The sequence below is a fragment of the Dermacentor albipictus genome, chromosome 6 (genome assembly GCF_038994185.2).
Source record: "Dermacentor albipictus isolate Rhodes 1998 colony chromosome 6, USDA_Dalb.pri_finalv2, whole genome shotgun sequence".
NCBI lineage: Eukaryota > Metazoa > Arthropoda > Arachnida > Ixodida > Ixodidae > Dermacentor > Dermacentor albipictus.
In genome coordinates this window covers 29142842-29163312 of record NC_091826.1, presented here as the reverse complement: position 1 = coordinate 29163312, position 20471 = coordinate 29142842, and the positions used below count along the sequence as shown (strand labels likewise).

At 47.8% G+C, this 20471-nt stretch overlaps 1 protein-coding gene and 1 long non-coding RNA gene across 2 annotated transcripts in view; one reads left to right on the top strand and one right to left on the bottom strand.

Annotated features, from left to right (window-relative positions):
• LOC135905103 (uncharacterized) overlaps positions 1 to 20471 on the top strand; it is a 156237-nt gene that overhangs the window by 88108 nt on the left and 47658 nt on the right. The window lies entirely within an intron of this gene.
• Positions 18316 to 20471, bottom strand: part of LOC135905097 (ATP-dependent RNA helicase DHX30-like) — a 57159-nt gene continuing 55003 nt past the window's right edge. The window contains exon 19 of the mRNA XM_065436085.1: positions 18316 to 18584. Within this exon, the coding sequence (XP_065292157.1) occupies positions 18574 to 18584 (11 nt within the window). The 3' untranslated portion in view covers positions 18316 to 18573. The remainder of the gene's footprint in view (positions 18585 to 20471) is intronic.

The window sequence follows — 20471 nt, the reverse complement described above, 5'->3', positions numbered from 1 at the left end:
CGCCGTACCTCCCTTTGCCTGGAGGTCACCGCGCCCGCCAACTTTGAACCGGGGGGCCAGCGCGGTCGCTGGTTTGACCTCTCGGACGACCGTCGAGTGCTGGCTTTGTATTGGGCCGTTTGAGTGACAATGGTTTCTCGGGGGTTATAAGCCGCGACGCGGCCGCCTGGAAAACCGGATCCGCCGACCCACCGGGAGTCTCTCGACTGGAGTGAGATGTGTCACGCGTTGCAATCTCGCCGGACGTCGCCGTGCGGAAACAGTCGCGTTTGCTGTGAGCTCTCGGCCCCAGTGCCGATCCGATCTTGTCCTGTATAATGACCTGTGTATAGTGTATAAAATCCCTTTCGTTATTCTCACCGACGCCTGACTCGGAGTCTTCGCTACCAACGCTCTGTCACGAAACGGGTGACGAGCGCTACGGGACCACCTCAAAGTCGTAATAGTGGTGGCAGCGGTGCAAAGTCGTAACACCATATGCATGGTGATGAAGTGATGACACAGTGTCAAGAATGGCGAGTTGCGCAACAAGATTGCCACCTTGCCACCCGATTACGACAAGGGGTGCAAGACGCGCACCTCTCCCTCTCCGTCGCTGCAGCTGGGAGGCGTTCAAAGAAGCGGCCTTTGCGCTGGAATCCGCCGCCTTCCTCCAGCCCCTTCGACATTGTGACGGGACGAGTTCGGTGTGTGGACAATGATGCCAGAGTTCCCCAACGCGGAGCTGATTTGACACGCCTGGACAAGCCGCCGTGGGGACGACGTATTTTTGTGCTTCTCACGGTTCGGAGTGGCACGGAACAACGGGCGACGCTCGATCGGCAACGATAGTTCCCGGAACGGCACCCCGCGCGGTTGCCTCTGTGTACAGAGCGCGGTTGCCTTTGTGTACGTAAACTGATCTTCAGAGCAGCTGCGAGTTGGTGATGTGTAAACGAACAGTCGCCGCGTCGTAGGACCGGCGGATCGAGTGTATAAAAACTGTGGTTGTGCGAATGCTGAGGACACACTTCTCTTGAGCAGTCTTGTTAGACTGAGACACTTCTCTTGAGCAGTCATGTTAGACTGAGTCACTTCTCTCATGCAGTCCTGTTGGACTAATACTCTTTTTCTCAAGCAGTCATGTTAGACTGATTTAGTTTCTGTAAATAAACCCTTTTCCTCGTTCTCGTTGAGAAACAGTTCTTCACTTCTTCAACGATCTCAGCGCAATTAAGTTGGACGACGGCATGGGCCAGCTACCTTCGAATTCATGCCGTACTCCAATCTTGGCAAAGGACCACGGACGATGGGATTAAGCCCCCAATCCTGACAACAGTCATATGGGGGGGGGGGCGCTGATGAGAGAGCGAGAAGGAAGAACTAAACTTTTATTTTCTAAAACGGTAATCCGAGTCAGGACCCAGCTCACCATAGATGGTAGGATTCCTTATTCCAAGAGCCCTCTGGCTTGCGCTGCCTCCATGGCCCGGGCGACGAGACTGCGTTGGTCGTCGAGGTCATCAGAGGAAAGCTTGGCCTCCCACGTTTCAGTTGCAGTATAGACCTGCGGTGAGTTGTGGCGCTCTTCTTGTGCTTCTATGAGGTGCCCTTCTTTGGTGTCATCTTGTGGAGCTTGTGAGGTGGGGTCTGCGGATGTGCCACTCAGTGAGCGATCCTGGACCATGTATTGCAAGGTGTCTGGGACGTCAAAAATGGACGCATGTGTACGAGTACTGCGTAAGGTATAGTCTGTGCATGATCATTCCGTGTACGTAGGCGTTTGTCTGTAGGCGCCGGAGGATGACTTCTTCCTCTTTGCTCAAATCCTTGTGTGGTGAAGGGTACGTTCTTCTGCTGAGTCGCTGGTGTTTCAGAAGCTCGGAGTAGTTTAGGGCGATGTCATCAACGTTGGTGGCCGGCCTGGTGTGCGATGGCAGGAAAGCCCGGCTGGTAGGCTCGCGGGCAGCGGCGTGTGCCGCCTCATTTCCTGTCATGCCCTGATGGCCTGGAACCAAGTTCATGTGGCTGTCGGGGAGTGGGGCGGGTGCGACGTGATTTCTAAGTATTTTGAGTGCGGTTTCTGACATGCGTCCTTTTTGATAGTTACGAGCTGCTTCTTGGGAGTCTTTTAGGATTACCGCTACTTCAGAGCAAGTTGTGATTGCCAGAGCGATTGCCGCTTCCTCTGCAGTCTCCGCGACTCTTGTTCGGATTGTGACAGCTGCGAGTTCTTTACCTTGGTGATGCGTGACGCTTAGGGCAAAGGCGTTCCGTTTAATGTACCGGACAGCATCGGTGTACTTTGTATCAGGGTCCCTCACGTATTTGTTGCTGAAGCCACGGATTCTGCTTTGCCGACGCTCCTTATGGTAAATTGGATGCATATTACGCGGTATACTTGCAACGCTGATTACAGTCCCGGACTGCAGGTGGGATTCTTGCTTTCTGGTCTGTGTCTGCAATGTAGCTTTCACTGTAGTTGAGGTAGCGCACTGTAGTTGAGGTTGAGGCGCAAGAGTGCACGTCCAGTGGGCGTGAGCTTGAGCCGCTCTAGTTGGCTGATCTTATGAGCCTCGACAAGCTCTTCCCACGTATTGTGGACGCCGAGTTTGAGGAGTTTCTCCGTTGATGCCATGGGTGGGAGGGTCAAGGCTACTTTGATTGCTTTTCGAATGACAACATTAAATTTCTTTATTTCAGACGGCTTGAGCGTCAAGTAGGGAGTTCCGTAGGTGATACGGCTAATTAGGAGAGCTTGAATTATGCTTAGTGAGTCTTGCTCCTTGAGACCGCTTCTTTGGTTTGTGATCCTCTTGAGGAGGTGTGTAACTTGTGACAGTGCGCGTCGGAGGCGTGGGAGATTGGCCGCCCCTGATCTGTCCTTGTGGATGTGTAGTCCCAGTACGCGAAGGGAGCCGACTGTAGGGATCTAGGTTCCATTGAGCAAGACGCTAGGATCGGGTTCGATATAGTTGGGTGGCCTTCCTCGTGTCCGTGCTCTCAGGACGAGAAGCTCTGACTTTTCGGGCGCGCATTGGAGACCGCAGTTTCGGATGTATCTTTCTATAATATCGACGGCTTCTTGTAGATTGCGTTCTTGCCGTCCAGTAGTAGGTGCTTCGGTGCAGAGCGTGATGTCGTCGGCGTAAAGGGCATGGCATAGGTTTGGGATGGCCTTGAGTTGTTTTGGTAGCTTGATCATTGCGATATTGAAAAGGAGGGGTGAGATAACTGATTGTTCTGGGGTTCCTTTGCAGGGTAGCCGAAATTTATCGCTGTGGAAGTTGCAGACGCCTGCTGTTGCTGTTCGATGTGTCAAAAAGCTGCTGATGTGGTTATAGATCCGGGCTCCACTGCCTGTATCTTCGAGATTGCGGAGAATGGCTTCGTGGTTCACGTTGTCGAATGCGCCCTTTACGTCAATTGCCAGGATTGATGGCTTGCGCATGTGATCAAGGTAGTCAAGCAAGTCTTCTTTGAGGAGTAGGAATACGTCCTGCGTGGACAGATGCTGTAGGAATCCGAACATGGTGTACGTCAAGTGGCCGTTGTCCTCTAGGTATGGGGTTAACTTCTCGTGCACCATGTGCTCGAGGAGTTTGGCCACGAATGACGTGAGGGAAATGGGACGGAGCCTCTCTATGCGAAGGGGTTTTTTGGGTTTGAGGATCATGGTGACCTCCGAATGCTTCCAGGCTGCTGGTAGGTCCCCCTTTTCCCAGCAGTCGTTGTAGTACTGAAGCAGTGCTGTAGTGTCAGATTGCGGGAGGCTGCGTAGGAGCCTATTAGTTATTCTGTCCTTGCCGGGACTGGTGTTCCTAGTGAGTTTGGCTAAAGCTGCGTGGAGCTCTGCCTGGGTGAATGGTCGATCGAGATCGAGGTTTGGTGCGCCGTCGTACGTCTTTCCGCTCGCTGACGAAGTGGGCTTGTGGCTGCTAAGCTTTTGCTGAAGCTCACGAAATAGGTCATGCTCTGATCCAGCGCGATTGTGGATTAGTCTGCGCAGATCTCGCCCGTGTTGCGTTTTGGTGCGATCGGTAGCTAAGAGAGCGCGCAGCAAATGCCAGGTTTCCTTTGTTCTGAGTGTCCCTTGTACGCTGTCACAAAAGGTGTGCCAATTTTGCCTGCTAAGCTGCCCCGCGTAATCTTGGGCCTGTACGGTGAGGAGGGCGATTCGTTGCTTAAATTTTCTATTGAGCTTTTGTCTCTTCCACCTCTTCGGGAGGCTTAATCTGGCCTCCGAGATGAAGAAGGTGCGAGTAGACTGCGGGAGTGTTGGTGCATAGTTGGATGCTCTTGGTGTGGTTTTTCTGAAGTGATGAGGAGGCCCTTGAGCCAATGGCCGGTGTCGTCAATTGTCGTGTTGCCACTGAGATTGTCTCTGAAGGACTTCCAGTCCGTTAGCCGGGCAACTCCAGTCTTGGTCAGTTTCCGGTTGTGCGCGATGTCAAGTTGGATAACGTGGCGTTCGCTTCCGAGCGTCTCCGAGAGTCGACTCCACTCGGCCCAGTCGGCGTTCGCTGTGAAGGTGAGGTCAGGGTTTGTGTCCCTGGAGAAACTGTTTCCGACTCTCGTGTTCTGCAGCGGGTCGTTCCAGAGGGTCAGCCTGTGCTGTGTGATGAAATGAGGAAATTTGCAGGCACAAGTTGGAATCAGCTTGCGCAAGACAAGGTTGATTGGCGATGGCTGGGAGAGGCATTCGTCCTGTGCAGTGGGCATAGAAATTGGATGATGATGATAATGCCTCTAAAACCATACGGTTGCAGTCAACAAGAAGTCAAAACTCATTAGTTGTGTGGGACACATTGAAATGATAACAATTCGCTCACGTACGAGTTCAAAATCGAGCGCACTCACAGGAGGCCTGTGGTTGGTGTCTAATTACGCAGCGGTACATCGTGGAGCGGCGAAGTGAATGTTTCTTTGTTTTCACTTAAACCGAGATGGTTCGAAACACGGCGCTCCACGAAGTGCCTTAGTTTTCCTGTTCAAGGCAGCCCGAGCTCGGCTCTACTGCGTAGACTAAAACCCAGGCACTCCAACTTGAGCTGTAAAGGACTGGCTTCGTGCTTTCGATTTCGAAGGTGTAATCAACGGATATGTTTCGCGAGCAATAGGTACGTCGCCATGACGACGGCCGGTTGGCGCCGTTGTGAAAGGAGTGTACCGTATCGTCTAATGAAGGCAGCGGCAGGCCACCATGAGATTCCGTCGCCCTTAGTGGATTGAATCTCGAGCTTAGGAAGTTTTTGTGTGTCGTGAACTCTAAATGCATGAAAAGGGAGGAATAGCTTTTTTTTTTTACTTTCAGCAACCAATGCACCGATTTTGATGAAGCTGGTTTCATTTCAAACATTAAAACTCAGTAACTGCAGAATGTGAAGTTTGATTTTATGCCACGTACCAGTTTTTCTATGGCGGCTCCACAGCCACCGTAGTCCTCCATAAAGCAAGCAACAAAATCCCAATAAAGAAAGGTGTCAGGCAAGGAGATACGATCTCTCCAATGCTATTCACAGCGTGTTTACAGGAGGTATTCAGAGACCTGGATTGGGAAGATTTGGGGATATACGTTAATGGAGAGTACCTTAGTAACTTGCGATTCGCTGATGATATTGCCTTGCTTAGTAACTCAGGGGTCCAGGTGCAATGCATGCTCACTGACCTGGAGAGGCAAAGCAGAAGAGTGGGTCTAAAAATTAATCTGCAGAAAACTAAAGTAATGTTTAACAGTCTCGGAAGAGAACAGCAATTTACAATAGGCAGCGAGGCACTGGAAGTCGTAAGGGAATACACCTACTTGAGGCAGGTAGTGACGGCGGATCCGGATCATGAGACGGAAATGATCAGAAGAATAAGAATAGGCTGGGGTGCGTTTGGCAGGCATTCTCAGATCATGAACAGAAGGTTGCCATTATCCCTCATGAGAAAAGTTTATAACAGCTGTGTCTTACCTGTACTCACGTACGGGGCAGAAACCTGGAGGCTTACGAGAAGGGTTCTACTTAATTTGAGGACGACGCAACGAGCTATGGAAAGAAGAATGATGGGTGTAACGTTAAGGGATAAGAAAAGAGCAGATTGGGCGAGGGAGCACATGCGAGTTAATGAAATCTTAGTTGAAATCAAGAAAAAAATGGGCATGGGCAGGACATGTAATGAGGAGGGAAGATAACCGATGGTCATTAAGGGTTACGGACTGGATTCCAAGGGAAGGGAAGCGTAGCAGGGGGCGGCAGAAAGTTAGGTGGGCGGATGAGATTAAGAAGTTTGCAGGGACGACATGGCCACAATTAGTACATGACCGCGGTAGTTGGAGAAGTATGAGAGGCTTTTGCCCTGCAGTGGGCGTAACCAGGCTGATGATGATGATGAATAAAGTATGCAATATTACAAAAGGTGTCCCACATAAATTCAGACAAACTTCAAGAATATGCAAATGCCGCGTAGCAGGATATAACCAAGGTAATGCTGTTTGCCGTCGCTTGGAGATACTTCGATTATGTTTGTCTTGCATTCCGTATAATTAGGGAATTACCATTAATCAGTTAATGAAATTCTCTAATATCATAATTATATCAATAGTGTCAATGACAAAATTGTAGAGGAACACGAAAATCTGCAGATACAGTTTTCTATTTCCCAATACGTGCTACATAAGCGTTTTTCGAATGTGTAAGAAACCCGCAAATGCACGCAAGATTGCCGCGCGACTGGCCGCTTGTATGGCGGTTCGGATGCTTGTTTCGAGCTTCCGTATTGAGATGTATGCTGTTCTGTGTGCTGTATGGGTGATTTCAATGAATACATACCTTGTTCGCTTCATTTCGCTGAATGCTTGTAGCCTCTTGTAGCCTAGGCATTGAATTTTTACTTGCTTACGGGGCTATGAGCCATTGCTGATGATGATAGATGCTTGCTTTGAGCTTGTTCTTTATTAAAACGCACGCTGCTGTGTACGTTGTATGCATGATTCCAATGGATAAATGCACTGTTCGCTTCCACTTTGCTGATTGTAACTTCTGCATTACGAAGGGGGATGAGCCATTGCATTCGTGCTTTCTTAGAGGGTTATGAGCCACTGCTGATGATGATAATTTCTGCTCACAGACGGACACGAAGAATGCGTACCACCGAGAGGCCAACATGTAGCTTCGCTGTAAAAGATGTCCAGTGGTACGCAGGTTCAAAATAGCTAATTCTTTTTTGTGCGCATGTCTTCTGACATGTCTTTTCAATGAGGTGCTACTGCAGGGCTCTTGGACCTTCCGATATAGTGTCTGCGACACCGTGTTGGATTACCTCCTCTGTGTTTCTATATTATGTTCTTTGACCAGTAAAATCCAGCTGGTAGGCAGTCAGCACCTGTGTTTGTCTCCCATTTTCCCGCACTTTGGTGCTTCACGCTGCATTCACGCCATGAAATTATTTTGCTTTCATTCTTGTGCACTTGAACTGAGGCTTTAACACTCTCTTCTTCTTATCTTGTGATAAAACGAATTGGATTGAATGCGTGATGTTTGCTGGCGCAAGGGCCAGGTATGGCCAAAGAGCGCCATGCCAGTGTTAAAAAGGAAAGGTGATGTTCTCTATTTATTTATTTATTGTTTGTTTGTTTGTATTACCGTCAAAAGATCTATTTATGCACACTTCACAGGACGCATTCACTTGCATTTAGAATGTAGAATCTTGGACGGTGGCTTCTGTGGGTCTACACTAATAACAGCTAGGCCTTCTATGCTGCACAAAATCTGTAAGGCAAACAGGACTTCACTTTATGACTCGGTTTTAATTTTGCGATTTCAACAAGCGAATAATTTGAAAAAAGAAACAAATGATTTTAATAATCAAGCTACAGTTTCTCATGCAAGTAATGTCCGCCTCTTCATGTAATCCACTTGATTGGAACGAAGCGCGTTATCCTCCACAGGCGCTTTTGCAAAAACCCGTTCAAGAATTAAATAAAGAAACGAGACACGCAGGCGGTACCGCCAGCATCTAAATGGAAATACCGCACAATAACGTACCCGCGCACGTGCAACGAGTCTTTGAGAATCCGTGCAATCGCTGCATTGAGACAGACATTTTTTGTAGTGAACAACGCGAACGTATTTCGTTGCTTTTATTTTACGCAAGAAGGCGGCTCGGCGGACCCCATTGCGACGACGGCACCCATTGGCCGTGCATTGCATTGCGTGAAGATACGTATAGTGTTCTGTGCTTGTGGTTCGCAAAGGACCAGTCGCGTTGTGGCTGCACAACTGTCGGAGGGCGCCTGCGCGGTGTTTCGCTTGAGCGCCAGCAGCTAAAAATATGCGGAGGGCGCCGTGTTATCCCTCATATTACGTCAGAGGCGCGCTTCCAGAAGATGGCGCCACGGTACGCGCTCGCCCCCCCCCCCCGCTTGGGCGAGCAGTGGCGCCCCCCAGTTTACTGGCTCGAGGGCATGCCACTGCCCCCTTGAAGGTAGCGCCCCTTGATAATTTGAAAGTAGCGATACTCTCCTCCTCGCAACGCTTTCCTCCTCGATTCTCCTCGCCGGCTGCGCGCGCTGCGCACGGCACGCTTTTTCTCCTTGGCGCCCAAGAACGGGCCGCAGCAATCGACGGACGACGGCGAACGATTTTGGGCCAGTTGCGAGCCGCAGTGGTGTAGAAAATTTTGGAAAACGGTGACAACAGCATCGAGAATGCTGAAGGTAACTTTTATGAGGAGGTTGGTTCTTCTTAAAGCCGTATGAATGGGGCATACTGATGCAAAGAGAGCTTTGAGGCGAATGCTACACTTCAGACTTTTTTTTTTTCTGCCGTGCGATAAGATGCTTTACGTTGCTGAATTGAATGCTGGAGTTTTACGTGCGAAAACAAAGATGTGATTATGAGGCATGCTTCGAGAATGCTGAGGCACGATTATGATCGAGACTCCAGATTAATTTTGAGCACGCCTCGCGCATCTGATCTAGTATTGCTTGAGGCACAGCCGTTTGAGTTTGCCTTTTTTTATTGTTTCTTGCCTGTGCGCGCATGCGCACCGCAGGTATTATATCCAGCGTGCTTTTCTTATAATGCACTAGTCGCGAGTGAATCGTCCGTCCATATGTCTGTCTTCTTAATGTGAAAGTAGCTTTTGCGCTGTGGTCTCTGTAAACTGATTAGGACGGTTGTGCATTTTCAGTGCGAACAAGCGTGCGCGATCATGTGAACATCCCCTGCACATAGCCTGTATCCGTGAGAAAACCAAATAATGATCGTCACCCGCTCATGCGTGCGTTGCAGCCCAATTCAAAGCGAATTCAAGAACTGAAAGAAAGAATGCGATGAGGACTAGCTAGCGCTCATCAACCGCAATACCACGGATATACTTGCCATTAATTTTTTCAGGCCCTGCATTAATTAAGTGATTGATGCACGCATCGAAGTAAGCTGGAAAGAAAGCTCCCTACAAGACGCTATTTCGATTTTGAGTAAAACAGACAAGGGATCCCAACAATCACGAAAAGTGCTATCGAGAGGCTGTACCTTCGCACATAGTTGTTCTCAGCGGAAAGTAAAACCTATAGCGCAGCATTTACCACTGAATAACAGTTGTCGACGTGCGAGGTGATGGAGTCCAAGCAGAATATTCAGCATATTGAGGATAACCCATTTTTATGCAACGTACAACTTGTGGCAGCAAAAACGCTGAGCAGGCCAGAAGAATGAAAAAAATGCAGCATTAGGGGATGTACCGACACGAGCAGTAAGAAAGGCGCCTTACATCGCAAAGAGCACTGTTCTTTGTCGGAACATAGTTATTTCGACTACTGTTATGCAGCCACTGCTTCTTGTGTATGCCGTCGCGCTTCTTTTGTGGTATCATAAAAACTTCAAAACCATCTTCAGGCCTCTCGCTGCAGTTACGTGCGCTACAGCACGGCATACAGCACAACACCGCAGGAAAAAACAGCATGCAACGTTCGTCGCACCGAGCCAGCCGAGCTAAGGAGAAAAATGGCGCCAACGAAAAAGAAAAAACAAGAACGCAAGCAAAACGCAAGATCCGCGCGTTTCCAAGGACAACGGCGGGGAGACCAATCGTCGCGCAGGAAAGTGGGCACAAACCGCGTTCCCCTAAAGCCCCTTGATAATTGGGTTCCCCCGGAGAGGACGCGTGATGGGCGCCGGCAAAGTTCATAGAGTGGGTGCACTTTCAGATTATCAAGGCACTTTATACCTGAAGGGCCAGCCTATCGTGACTAGTCCCCCACTCCAAGGGAAACAACCTAGCACCGTCCCTGACAAGCACGGTTATACATGTGTAAAAGTTATGTTGTCGTGATACGGTGGGGTTATCGGTCTGAAGCGGTCCGTGACGCGCGCATTGCGATAACGCGGAGTCTCAGAGCTCTGTAATCGTTACCGCGTTATATCCATAGCGCGTGGTTCATCATCATCATCAGCCTGGTTACGCCCACTGCAGGGCAAAGGCCTCTCCCATATTTCTCCAACAACCCCGGTCATGTACTAATTGTGGCCACGCCGTCCCTGCATACTTCTTAATCTCATCCGCCCACCTCACTGTCTGCCGCCCCCTGCTACGCTTCCCTTCCCTTGGGATCCAGTCCGTAACCCTTAATGACCATCGGTTATCTTCCCTCCTCATTACATGTCCTGCCCATGCCCATTTCTTTTTCTTGATTTCAACTAAGATGTCATTAACTCGCGTTTGTTCCCTGACCCAATCTGCTCTTTTCTTATCCCTCAACGTTACACCTATCATTCTTCTTTCCATAGCTCGTTGCGTCGTCCTCAATTTGAGTAGAACTCTTTTCGTAAGCCTCCAGGTTTCTGCCCCGTAAGTGAGTACTGGTAAGACACAGCTATTATATACTTTTCTCTTGAGGGATAATGGCAACCTTCTGTTCATGATCTGAGAATGCCTGCCAAACGCACCCCAGCCCATTTTTATTCTCCTAATTATTTCCGTCTCATGATTCGGATCCGCCGTCACTACCTGCCTCAAGTAGGTGTATTCCCTTACGACTTCCAGTGCCTCGCTGCCTATTGTAAATTGCTGTTCTCTTCCGAGACTGTTAAACATTACTTTAGTTTTCTGCAGATTAATTTTTAGACCCACTCTTCTGCTTTGCCTCTCCAGGTCAGTGAGCATGCATTGCACCTGGACCCCTGAGTTACTAAGCAAGGCAATATCATCAGCGAATCGCAAGTTACTAAGGTACTCTCCATTAACGTATATCCCCAAATCTTCCCAATCCAGGTCTCTGAATACCTCCTGTAAACATGCTGTGAATAGCATTGGAGAGATCGTATCTCCACGCCTGACGCCTTTCTTTATTGGGATTTTGTTGCTTGCTTTATTCGGGCATTGTAGAGATGCTAATGTAATGCCGCCGCCGCGCGACGGCAAGCTTTCTGGTTCTCTATATTTATGCCCCCCACACAGCCGGCGTCGCCGCGGAGAGCGCCATCTGGTGGTGGTGCAAGGAGACCAGCGGCGCACGCGGTGCGCGTCCTCCGCTGCGATTGGTTGGCATATTAGATTATGGAGAACAGCCAGGCTGCAACCATTCACGGTCCCGTAACCCGGCAAAGTTCGCAAAGAAAAGCTCCGCTTTTAGCATTGCTCGACGCCTAGCATCGAACCCTGGCCTCGAAGCAAAACAGCCCGATGCGCTAACCACTATGGCTCGCACGCATACGCCTCTCGTTCCACCGCCATGCTACTAGCTCCGCGAGACGACAGGCGCGTGCCTGTCGTCGGGTAGCACGATCGAAAGCACGTGCACCGGAGAGCACGGGTGCGTGCTCCGGTTTCCTTTAGACCAAAAACGCGCGAGCAATATATCCAACCTTTCCACTGTCTTTCGCGTGCCTCAAGTAGTATGGCAACGAGTTGTTTATATATAAAAGCGAAGCGCGCCTGTTTCTCCCATTCTGCCTTCGTGGCAGCTAGCGCTGTGAGGCGCTGCCGTACTGCAGCCATCATCGGGATCGGCCCAGATTCCGCTATCATTTCCTCGTAGTGCCAGAGTTACGTAGGCGCTGTGCGACATTGTACAGCCTTCATGATCACTCTAGGTAATGAAACAAGTTGTATATACAATACCAGGCTGTCTACCAAGTTGACATTTCCAAGTTTCCCGAGTTTTCCCCGAGTGCCTTTGCAAATTTCCCTGAGTGATGCAGAACTATGTTTTATGTCAAGACGGGCTGTAACCATATCGCCTGATGCTGTCACTCTCTAGTAAGCAAATGAAAAAAATAAAGAAAGCGACTTAATCCAATTTGAATACTAAGGAGTAGTGTTTATGTTATCCGAAAAAAGAATAGAAGGCAGGGGTTAGTAAAATGCACAGCAAATAGTGTCTGCGAAAGAAATTGCAAATGGAGTCAGACATTCTCAAATACGAATAAAAAGGAGATGCATATAGAAGCAAATATTTTCGAATATGAGCTATTTCTATCAACTGATAGCAAGCTCAGTGGTATGAGGCCCGAACTCTGTCACAATTAAGATTCTCTCTCAACAGCTCGTAAGGCAACCTCAACTGTCCTGACATACTCTCAGCCGGCGCACGACGCCTGAGTGTTGTGTTGCACTGCTTTAAAAAGTTTATTTTGGTTTGGATGAGGGACACCTGCATCTGGACATCAGCCGAAACTTTGTTTTTTGAGTTCAAGCTCCTTCAAAACGGCGGCAGCAAGCTTCCTTTCCCGTTTATTCCTCAATGCGTCGATCATTTCTGTTCTTGCCCTCCTTCCGCCACTCGTTCGCCCCAGTGACCATTTGAAGCATCTTGGTCAGTTGCACAGTCCACGACCGATTTTTCGAACTCACTACGGGCCGTGAAAACGTCCGAAAAATCGGCCAGTTGGAAAAAGATAAATGCAGGTCATTTACTGCCCTTAGGGGCTCAAACCACCACAGGCATGTTCGAAAACGCCCTGAAGGCTTGTTGGTACACATATTAGGCATATCGGTGCTCGTACTGCGACAGGAAATACCGGGTGCACATGTGTATAATTAAGGATTACATACAGTGTTCCGTGGCAATAGCCCCTTCCCACGCTTGTTATGCTTCACTGCAATACTTTTGAGTATGCTTCACCAACTAACATTTGTGTACAGAGGCGAAGCTGACTTTCGGGAACCGGCATTATGAAACGCACCGTGTTTTCCAAGTTTCTTAGCCAATCGTGAGGACCACAAAGGCGGAGTCCGTGCCATTGCTGACAGCAGATAATTCTTTCAATAAAAAACTCGGCACCCAACGGCAAGAAGCTTCATAGCGAACGTCGAAGCAGCTAAGCCTAGCGTTGCCGCAGTGGATTTCTAGCGGATTTGCATGCTAGAGTGCCGGTTCGAGGTGGCGAAGTAATCAAAACGGCAGCGGTGGCGCCTTTGATTATTGCCGTTTCGGACCTGCGGTCACGGCAGAACGTCCAGAAAATCGGACGGCGAAGAGTTCTTGCGTCCAAAATTTCACACGTTCTGATACGTTGACTCTATGGGGTACGTGGCGGTGCCGCGAAGCCGTCCAAATTTATAGGGAATCCGAAAAGTCAGTCGTTGACTGTACACTGGCAACTCCTCCAGCCGACGACAGGGCGTCGAAGACGATTCATTACGATTCCTGTCTGCTGCTCGTGCCAGCATTACCGCAACTTTCGACTCTCTCAATAAAATTGCCGCTAATTTTCCCTAATAGAGGCCCAAATTCCCCGAGTTTTCCCTGACTTTTTTCAGACTACTGAAAATCCCTGAGAATTCCCGGTTTTCCCGGTTGGTAGACACCCTGAATACTTCTTTGCCGGAGTAAAAAAAAAAAATCATACCATCGCCGTCATACTATAACGTCGCCGCCATCTTGCTACTGTCCTCACACACAGGCGTCACATACAAGTGCTTGCCTTACACAAACACGCTGGTCCATCTGCTAACGCTTTGGAGAACCCCGAGCGACGGTGAATAGCCAGTTACAAAATGTTTCACATTATATATATATATATATATATCTGTCATCAATTGTGGCCACCCGAGTCCAGCTCGCATAGTTGAAATAAGGGATGCAAGAGTGTGTGCGCTAACGCACGTAATATATGTATACATATATATATATATATATTTATATGTGTGTGTGTGTGTGTATTTGTCATCGATTGTGGCCATCCGATTCCAGCTCGCATAGGTGAAATAAGGGATGCAAGCGTGTGTGCTAACGTACGTAATGTGGGGTGAAGTTATCAGGGTTCGGGGCCATTCGCAGTGCGGGTATAGAGCGTTGGGATGTTATCAGTACACCTGTCAGACGGGGCGGCTCTACCCGATAAGACGGTAATGCCATTACCGCAGGCCCAACAGCATCGTATGAGACACGGGTCTGAGCCTACTTTCAGTAAAAATCCGCACAGCCGGAAAAAAAAAACAAATGCATGTGTCGAATTTACGTAATTTTGAATATTAAATATAGTACAACTGTTAAACAACGCAGCTTTCCTCACCAAGTCAGTTCGCATTTTTTAAAAATCTCTTTAAAGGTGGGTATGTGCCACTTGTGCAAAGGAAACAACTATGATTACCCAGTCTTGATGCTGGCATACAGTTGTTACGTACGAGTGGGTCTGCAATCCTGCCTCAAAAGGACCCGGTGAAAAATGTTAAATCACTTACTTCAGCTCGGTGGCTAGAAATATATTAAACCGAAACTGCCTTTGGCTAGGATTCCCGAATTTCTTCGACAGAAAGCAATGGTGGGCCGATCCTGTCAGCAGTGCCGGGCAGAGCTATGGCTTATACCTCCGCAAGGCAGAGGCTACAAGCACTCAGCAAAGTGAAGCGAAAAGTGCATATATTGTTTGGAATCGTGCATACGACACACGTACAGAACGAGCTCAAAACAAGCATCGAAACCACGTGATCTACAAGACACGCTGTGCTCCCGATAACAATGCGAACCACGTAGCGCTCCCCACATAACGTTTCCCGGCAAAGATTACTGCGGTGCAAGCTGCCGCTCCGACGGCAACTTGACGGTGGCGTGCTGTCAAAATGACTATTACGTCCGTTACTCCAAAATAGCAAAACTACCATTACTCAAAAGCGGAGCGGAGAGGCATTTTTTTTATGCGAAGCATATTACGAGAGCTCAACCCAGCTCCTCAGGCGCGGCGGTGTCGCCTTGAATACCACGTGACACCGTGACGTCACGACAGAGGAGAAGTGGCTTTGGCACAACTCTTGCAAGATGGGCTGGGTGGGAATCGAACCAGGGTCTCCGGAGTGTGAGACGGAGACGCTACCACTGAGCCACGAGTACAACGCTTCAAAGCGGTACAAAAGCGCCTCTAGTGAATGCGGTGTTGCCTTAGAAACGCTCAGGCGTGCGTTGCTTGCTCAGGCGCACATTTCGTTGCCGCGCCGAACGCTGCGTTGCTAGACGCTCACCGCGTCCAATGCGGGGCGTCCAAGGCGAAGCAGAGTAAAACGCACGAGTTGTTTCTTCGTCTAGCCGAACCAAATATAGCCAAGCAACAGCAGTTCACCAAGCTAAACAGTGGTTCAACAACTAAAATAAAGGCTAGTATGCTTCGCATCCTGGGCTTAACCTTACCTAAGCCACAGCCATCTTTTAATTATGGGGTTTTACGTGCCAAAACCACTTTCTGATTATGAGGCACACCGTAGTGGAGGACTCCGGAAATTTTGACCACCTGGGGTTCTTTAACGTGCACCTAAATCTAAGTACCCGGGTGTTTTCGCATTTCGCCCCCATCGATATGCGGCCGCCGTGGCCGGGATTCGATCCCGCAACCTCGTGCTCAGCAGACCAACACCATAGCCACCACGGCGGGTACGCGGGTGCGCAGAGGCACGACCTCTCTGTTCCGAGATGGGACAAGCCAACGGCTGGGTAGGGACCTGCAGGCCCCCGCTTAGCTCTTCAGGACCCCAATAAAGTCGTTTACTACTACTACTACTACTACTACTACTACTACTACTACTACTACTACTCAAAAGCCATAAAGTATTGCATACCACTCTTGGCAGTTGTAACGGTTTTCAACAGCTTCGCTGGACATCCTTGTTTCGCAGGGCCGGGATGGCGAGTCAGTTTGTTTCCGAGAAAGGGGGGGGGGAGGGAAAGAGGACTGGTTTAAGTCGGGTTAGCAGCCCCAGACCACTGAATTATGGCCGGTTGTTACGGTGTGCCCCAGAAAGACGGGCCACTGACTATCGAAACTGTGAGCACACAAAATGCGTTGGAATGGGGGCCCCCTCGCTTCGTCATAATAGTGCATACATTATTATGACGGGCCCCCTCACCGCAGTGAGGGCTTTCGAAAAATTTAGTAGCAAAGGAAACTGCACGTCATATGCGAATTTCGCCGCACAGCTCATGGCTTCACGGCATCACGACTGGCGCTGCCGGTAAGCCGAACCACAAGGCGAAATGTGCGCTGCCGTGAAGTCACACATCAAGGCAAAATTCGCATACAATCGGCAGAGATTCAGGGAGATCCCGCTACTTGCAACCTCCGCCAAGTCTGAATAATCCATTCGCTACTCTGTTGCTTATATATAAGTAGCAGCAGTAAGGTCCCTCAAATGCATCCTCGCCTCATTATCAAATAAGCTGCCACGTTCTTGAAGAAGCCAAGTAACGCCAGAGAAAAAGACATTTACCCGCTGCCACGTGTTATCAGATTACAAACCTTTACAAAATGTCACCTGGCCTTCCCGAGTGTGCATTACACACTGCTGTTATCAGAAATGCCAGTGATAAATCACACAGAAACGCCAATGATTGAAAAACAATATTTTCCTTTATTATTTTTCAGCTCACTAGAACAATGCACACATTGCCACATGATTGGACTTCTCAGTGGCGATGGAGCTGCAGCTGTATCACAGATACTATTAAATAACTTTATATCACAGGTACTGCAAAACACGCATTTGTACAAGCTTATCACCTCAAGCATTGCTTGAGAAGGAGCCCATGTCCTACAACATTTAGGAAACGAACACAAGTTTATAAAAACGAAAACAATTGCCTTGAATGTTTTCTCTGGAACACGGGTTTGAAGGTAAGTGTATGACCTGCAATTTAATTGGCAGAACTTGCAGACGCAACAAAGTGGTCAATCGGATTAGTTGGCCAACTTGCATCATTTAAATGATAGAATACTATAGAAACAACAGCACCTGTTGTTTCTATCATTTTCTGTAGTGCAGAAACAACTTATACAACCTTCTAAAAGCTTGCAGTTGGACTGTACTGCACAACACCAAGTTTCCAACCACTCCTTTGCCACATCATACCATTTCCTATTGTACCAAAAGGCTACATGACTAGAAGGAGGCTGTACATAGACTGCCACAAAAATGCCAGACATGGCCATGATCACTTCTTGGCCCACAAACGAAATGAACACATTTTACAGAATTTAGCACTCAACTAAAAGGAGCGGCAACTATTTGAGCTTTTCATACATTTTTCTTTTGTGCCAAACAAGTTTCTGGAACTCGAAACTCTAGAATATATCCTGGCAAGCCTCAGAACACCCTTACTAGATTTCCTACGAAACAGTTTGTCCTGTTTCCCCCAATGTGTGTAATAACGACGCGATGCATAAGTGGGCCACATGGAAGCAACACATTGCGCTGGTACCATTGCATTGCTGGTAGTACCATTGCTGGTACTCCTTGCATGGCCCCATGCAGCAGCGCAACAGACCACTTAGCAGGCCAGAGCAGCCGAAACATTGCGATGACCTGCTCCCACTAACCAACTTATAGGAGAGCCAGTTAAGTAAATTATTTTGGGTGCTTTAAGGCTTGCCAACTATTATTTTCTAGACGTTTGAAGGTCTAGAACCATTGCTTAACGGGGGAGAAGAAGAAGAAGAAAAATAAATGACTGTTGCATCAGTATGGCCGTTGGCTCAACAGGAGCCCTTTCAAGCTCTCACAAAAGCAGTCTTGTGAAGCATTGCAGCAAGCTCGGCGGCGCTGCCGAGACTGGCACAAGGCTTCGTGAAAGCGCAATACACCAAACTCACTACTGGCAGTCTTGTTCATATTGTTTGAAAGAAGAAACTGAAGCCAGACCCAAGCTAGAACTTTGTCTTAACTACTTCCAAGTGGTTAAAACGTCAGTCGCACTCAACGTCAAAATAGTGGGTGGCCAACACCAGTGCCACCCATTACCAGCACAGGCATAAACTACGACTGAAATAAGGGCAAGCAATATACATTTTTTTTTGTTAACAGAAGACAACTGCACTGCACTGGTCTACAAAACAGGAGAATAAGTCATTAAGTAAAAACAAACCGACTTTTCAAAAAAATTTCATTCATGAATTGTAACCTTTTGAGGAGTGACTAAAACATGGTGAAACAGTACCCTCCCCCCTTCTTTTTAAGGTAATACACTGCAACGGAGTGGGGTGAATTGAATGAATGAATTAAATATGAGAAACGAAAGCAGGAAAGCAAAAAAAAAAAATATGCAAAATCTTGGTCCAACAGTGACTGCACTGACAGGTGAAGCACCACCTTGCTGTCATTTCCACACATGAAGGTGCCGTGTCATGGCTTCCCTGAAAAAACACAAGAGGTGACAACAGTTGAAATGTCTGCGAGCAAGGCCGTCCTGACCTGTGAAGTCTGGGTGTCGTTTAATTCTGGCCAGCATTAAAGAAGTCTGCTATGACTGCCTGGAAGACAGCTTTGAGCTCAAGTAATAGAACTAGGTTTGAACGAATGTTCAAAATTTTTTAATATTTGATAAGATATTATGCTATTTTGTTTGGATTATGCTATTTATTTTCGACGGAATTTCAGTACGTGGAATTTTCAAATTATATTGAAATATCAGTGAAAAAAAAAAACATGCATAAATCGGTGTTTTGGTTTCGGTGCGCAAGTCACTGACACGGCTCAAAGCCAAGACAAGCCTATATGAAAGAATTCGTTTACAGCTGCTAATCTTTCAGATTCCAATATCCTTGCAGTCATGTGGCCGCGGCATCGCATTGAAGTTTCAGGTGCCGTAAAGTGTCTCAATAAATCTGTGCACCTCATTTGTGCAGATGGCGCTGTAAAATGGCGCCATTCAGATTTTATCAGTCTTCTCAAATCTGCATTGACTTATCACCAAACAATAACGAATCACCGATACCCAGCAAAGTAGCACTGATTAAGTCTAATTGCAAAGGAAATTAGGCCTAATTGCCTTGGCAATTGGCACTATTTTATTTTATTTATTTATTTTACAATACTGCCGCTCTTAGCAGAGAGCCTAGCAGACGGGCATGAACACTTTCTTTTCCGTACATAAACACACGTGCAAGCTACACAAAGAATGAAAAAGCAATGATATTCAACAAAATACAAAAGATAAGGTAGATAAGGTATACAAATAGAACACTAAACAACGCAGAATAAAATGAAAAACAACTACGGCACATCATAGACAAGCAAAATCGTGAAATATTTGGGAGCAAACAAGTGTATACAACTTTTTTTTTCTAAGTACTGTCAGTTTAACATAAAGAGAATGCCCCCTGCATGGCCCAGTGAGTTTATTGTTTACTGCTCATCATCCAGCTCATTGGGGATCGGGCCTGTGATTGCACGCGTGGGTAGACAAATGGCTGCAGAAGCAGCGTTCGGGTCTGCAGAGGACAGCCGAAAACTACGGTGAGTGTGCTTAACAAGTTCGTCTGCACACTAGCTGTATGGAACGGGTTAGGCTCGTGCTTAAGCAGAAAGCACAGAGGCTAATTTGTGCAACAGTGCTTGAACTGCCTTTGTTGTACAGCCAATGTCACATGAAATGTCTGCAATTTGTGGAATCCAGACGACACGTGGCAAACATCAGGCCGAGCGACGGGCGAATGCAAAACAATGTTGTGGCCTTGACCGTCATTAAATTTCAAGTGCCTGAGAAAAAACTCTGTAAGCGCGTTTTCTGTATTGCATATCTGAAAATAATCAGTTTCTATCTTTGCAAGTCTCTCTACACCTAGCAGCATCAAAATAAACAGCAGATCTCAATAATAATGCCAAAACAGCACTTATATCTTCCGGAGTGCGAAATGAGACTAAGCGATTTTACTTTCATTTACCATTTTACAAGGTTTAACCCTTCATATCTTATTCCTTGCTGTCACCATAGAGAGCGAGTGTCACGGTTGAATTAGGATGAAAGCGGGCAGCCTGGGCCATGCCGTGTTGGGCGGTCATGGTAACTGGCGAGAGCCACCTGGTTAAAATTATCGGAGCCCAAACACATGCACAGTTGTGGCAGATGGTGTTGGAAGTGGTAACAAGGTAATGCTAAGCTAAATCTCCACATTACTACGCATTGTATCTTCGTATCTCCGAGCATCTCTTTCTATGCACGTGAAGGCAATAAGTCTCCTCGCGAATGCATAGTCGTTGCATCACAAAAGGTGCTGTTGAAAATGATCAATCTGCAAAAT